The sequence below is a fragment of the Solea solea genome, chromosome 1 (assembly GCF_958295425.1).
Source record: "Solea solea chromosome 1, fSolSol10.1, whole genome shotgun sequence".
Taxonomy (NCBI): Eukaryota; Metazoa; Chordata; class Actinopteri; order Pleuronectiformes; family Soleidae; genus Solea; species Solea solea.
The window spans coordinates 18,169,355-18,172,934 of record NC_081134.1 but is presented as its reverse complement, the minus strand read 5'-3'; the positions used below and the strand labels follow the sequence as shown (position 1 = coordinate 18,172,934).

At 38.9% G+C, this 3,580-nt stretch overlaps 1 protein-coding gene across 1 annotated transcript; it reads right to left on the bottom strand.

Annotated features, from left to right (window-relative positions):
• Positions 1-309: 309 nt before the first annotated feature.
• Positions 310-1,944, bottom strand: LOC131465783 (gastrotropin-like). The gene is made up of 4 exons (XM_058638680.1): positions 1,799-1,944; positions 1,514-1,689; positions 1,294-1,383; positions 310-441 (listed from the first exon to the last, which is right to left on the bottom strand). The coding sequence occupies exons 1-4, from the start codon at positions 1,863-1,865 to the stop codon at positions 391-393; spliced, it is 384 nt and encodes a 127-aa protein (XP_058494663.1). The 5' UTR covers positions 1,866-1,944; the 3' UTR covers positions 310-390.
• Positions 1,945-3,580: the final 1,636 nt, after the last annotated feature.

Sequence of the window (3,580 nt, the reverse complement as noted above, 5' to 3'; positions counted from 1 at the left end):
GATTTACCGATCGCTTGAAGTTACTCTGGAATTATTAATTAGTAACGATAAAAATATCCCACCAACTGCACCTTTAACCTTATGTTTGTACTATAGGTGTCATACTGTGCATATTTACTAAATCTGTATGTATTTTTTACTTGTGTTATTATGTTCCCATTTCTTCTCTTTCTTGATCCTACATGTATGTATTCAGTGTTTGTGTGTGTGACTAAAAAGCACATAAATATCCTTACATGGGAGGAAATAGCCACAAAAGCACAAGAGAGTCATTAGAAGGTCCAGACAGAAACAGAGATTACATTCACGTTAGTGTTATTTTCATAGTTTATTTATTGTAGTTATTGGAGGTCACTGTCCTAACTGAAGAGGTGAAAGGTCAAGCTGCAGTTAGAGCTTCTTGCTGGTTCTCTTCAGTACTACAGAGCCAGCTTTGGAGGTCTAGAGAAACAAAGAGACAGAGAAAAATATGTCAGTTGTTACGTTAAGAGATATTTTATTACAGTGATGTCTTTTGTGTGTTTTATCGCAAACGTTTTTTTTGGGCCTGTGTTTGCACTTTGTTTGCCACATTTATGAGGTGATACTGAAAAGCGGATATTGAAATCGTAAGGTTCTTCACATGAGAATTCATAGGACAGTCATACAGTACCTCAGATTTAATGATGATTATGATTTTAGCACCTATAAAATAAAATGAATGAAAAATGTTCAAGGAATTGTATGTATTTGCCTTGGAGTAAGATAACGATCCTTAAAAAAAGAGCTTACCTTAACCTTTAATACATTTTCAAATACATTGTAATTTTTTTAATTAATTTATGATTGTTTTATTGAATAACGGCCTCGCCAGAACCTCTTATCTGAGAACCATTGTTTTCAACTTTTTCTTTTAATTTTATTCTACTTCTTAGGTGCCAAAAACTAAAGATGAATATCTCTGATAATCTAACGTGTGGAATATTTCTGGCAGAAAATGCTGCGTGAATGCAGAATATTCGCACAAAAAACAGAAAGTATCAGAGCTTATTGAGATACATGCAACAGTATAATAAAAGCATACAACTGCCACTATATTAGGTACAACAAAGGTGTTGCATGTTGATGGATGATCTTCTTCATACCTTGTTGCCTTTCTGTCATTTTGTCTTGTATTGTCTCTACTATAAACCCTAGAGATGGTTATGAGTAAATAAAAATCACTTCATTTGCTGCCATGTGATTGGCTAATTGGATATTTGCGTCAACATGTGGTTAAACAGGTGTGTTCATAAGGTGTGAGAGTGTGTTTACCTCAATGAGCTTGCCTCCGCTGACCTCACAGATGTGGTGGTAGTTGGGGAAGGTTGTGGTCAGCTTTCCTCCCTCCATGTTCACTGTGGCCTATAAACACAAAGGTCACAGTCATGCTCCATTTGCCCTTCACTTCTTTTCTTCTGGTTCACGATGTCTTTGTCGCTGCACTGCACAGTTGAAACTTGAATTTGAAAAAACAACAGTTATTCCTTCATACCTTGAATTTCTTGCCCCCGATGGTCTCCATATCACTCTCCTTGCCGATGGTGAACTTGTTGGTGACTCTGGCATTCGTGGGGTAGATCTGGGTCCAGGAGAAGTTGTCCCCGTCCTGGGTGACCTCTGTGATCAGCTTGTAGTCACGGCCCTTCTCGATGATGTCATCGGGGATACCTAGAAGGTGGAGAACCAGAAGGTCATGAGGAGAGAAGACAGAGCACTGGGAAGCAATAATGGTATTTTGTGGTCAGAGAGAAGTTTCGGATTCCGTGCACATTCTCACCGAGCAGCTTGCAGAACTCGACGTATCCCTCCTGGGTCTCAGTTTCCCATCGTCCAGCGAAGGCCATTGTGGTGATTTTGTTGGGTGGAGGCGTGCAAGCAGAGGTACCTGAGGCAAAGCTGAGGGAAAAGCAAGGTTCTTTCACCAAGAGTGTCCCCGTTTATATACACTAGCACTTGCCACCTCCCTCATCTGCATGCGGTGACACCAGAGAGCAATCACAGCAGAAGTTGATGACAACATCATCTTACAAGTGCTACAACAGGGAGGGCAATAACCCGCGTGAACAGGCGTTTATTTTATGGAGCTCCCAGACAGTGAATAAAAACGCTGACTGCTCATTGTGATGAGATGGTGGCTAACCTCTGGGTCAACGAACTCTCCTGAAATGGCTTTATGGTCACATCCTCTACTTTTACTGCAGCCGAGTTGAAAATCAAATACAAAAAGCTTTTGTTTGAAAATGAATTTCCTCTGTCTGTAGTAGTTTGTTATCTCCCCGTTGTGAATGGTGTAATCAGTAGAAATCTCATTGTGTGCATATTCAAGGTCATTATTGTATTGATATGGGTCGTTTCAATAGTACATTATACTTTAAAAAAATGTTTATAGGGTCACATCATTTCTTTTTTATGTGGTTGTAAAAAAAGATGGATTATAAAGTAGGACACAAAAGTACCAGGTTCACTGGGTTCTGGTGGCGTTATTATAATTTTCTTAATTCTGTTTATGTTTGTTTTGTTAATCGAGTGTTAATTTTTTTTGTATCTTCTTTCACTTTGTTGGAATCAAGGTGATTCAGGGGGTTTATCCTCCATAAATAAATTTATTTATAATAATCCTCTTATAGTCTGTGCTGTCAAAATGCACGTCGTCATCTTTGGGATTAATTTCAATTATTAAGCATGTCATTAAAACAAGATTAACGCAGATTAATTCTTTCTACTTGACACACACACACAGATTTGATAGCTACTCTTCTTAGGACACTGCATTGAGTTCCATTATTTGGACAAACCTAAACAAACTCCTTAGTCCTGAACTTTAACCAGTTCCCCAGAAATGAGGTTGTGCCTCATTAGAACCAGGCTTTTGTCTCCATGAGGACTACTGGTCAGTGACAAGGTCAGTGTTTATGCCAGAAACAACAAATACACACAAACCTACACCATGTCAAATTTCCAAACTTTAGCTGATTTGAGGATAACTAGCTATTCACCGGTTAAGCTAAGTCGCTAACCGACTGTTAGCACTTTCCCTCCTTTAGTTTTTCCTTTGGCACACTTTTCTTTTTTGATTCCCCAACTTATTGAAGGTGACACAGCAAATGTATAATTCATACAAGTGGTTTTACACTCTTTAGCGTGAAGCTAACGACTCCTTCGGCTAACTGGATAGCTAAAAACTGTCACTCAGTTAGCTTTGTAGAAGACAGACTTGTAGCTACTGCTTTTATTTCAAATGCGGTAGTAAAAAATGTATTATTTTTCATGATAGTGGGAGATTAAATAAAATGAAAACATTATTAACTCATTGGCTGCCAGCCATTTGCAGAGCCGTGATGGAATTGTTGTCTATAGCAGTCAATGGCAGCCAAAACCCCACTTTTAGTATCGGCTCAGCTCGCTTGGAAGCTCACCAGAGCAGATACCAAAGAACCCACTAGTTATCAGATACTAGCCCTAATGAAAAAGCAGGAAAAAAAACCCAGAGTCGTGCCGAGTCGCGCTAAAACTGTATAATAGAAAAGCGTCATTATCCTAACCCTAACCCTTTAAATCG

What these genes read in the sequence shown, in the direction of transcription:
- LOC131465783 (XM_058638680.1), bottom strand. Translation starts at nt 1,865, where the DNA reads ATGGCCTTCGCTGGACGATGGGAAACTGAGACCCAGGAGGGATACGTC. An exon ending in CGAGTTCTGCAAGCTGCTCG is followed by an intron (nt 1,690 to 1,798) that starts GTGAGAATGTGC and finishes TCCACCTTCTAG; the next exon opens with GTATCCCCGATGACATCATC. An exon ending in GCGGAGGCAAGCTCATTGAG is followed by an intron (nt 442 to 1,293) that starts GTAAACACACTC and finishes TTGTTTCTCTAG; the next exon opens with ACCTCCAAAGCTGGCTCTGT.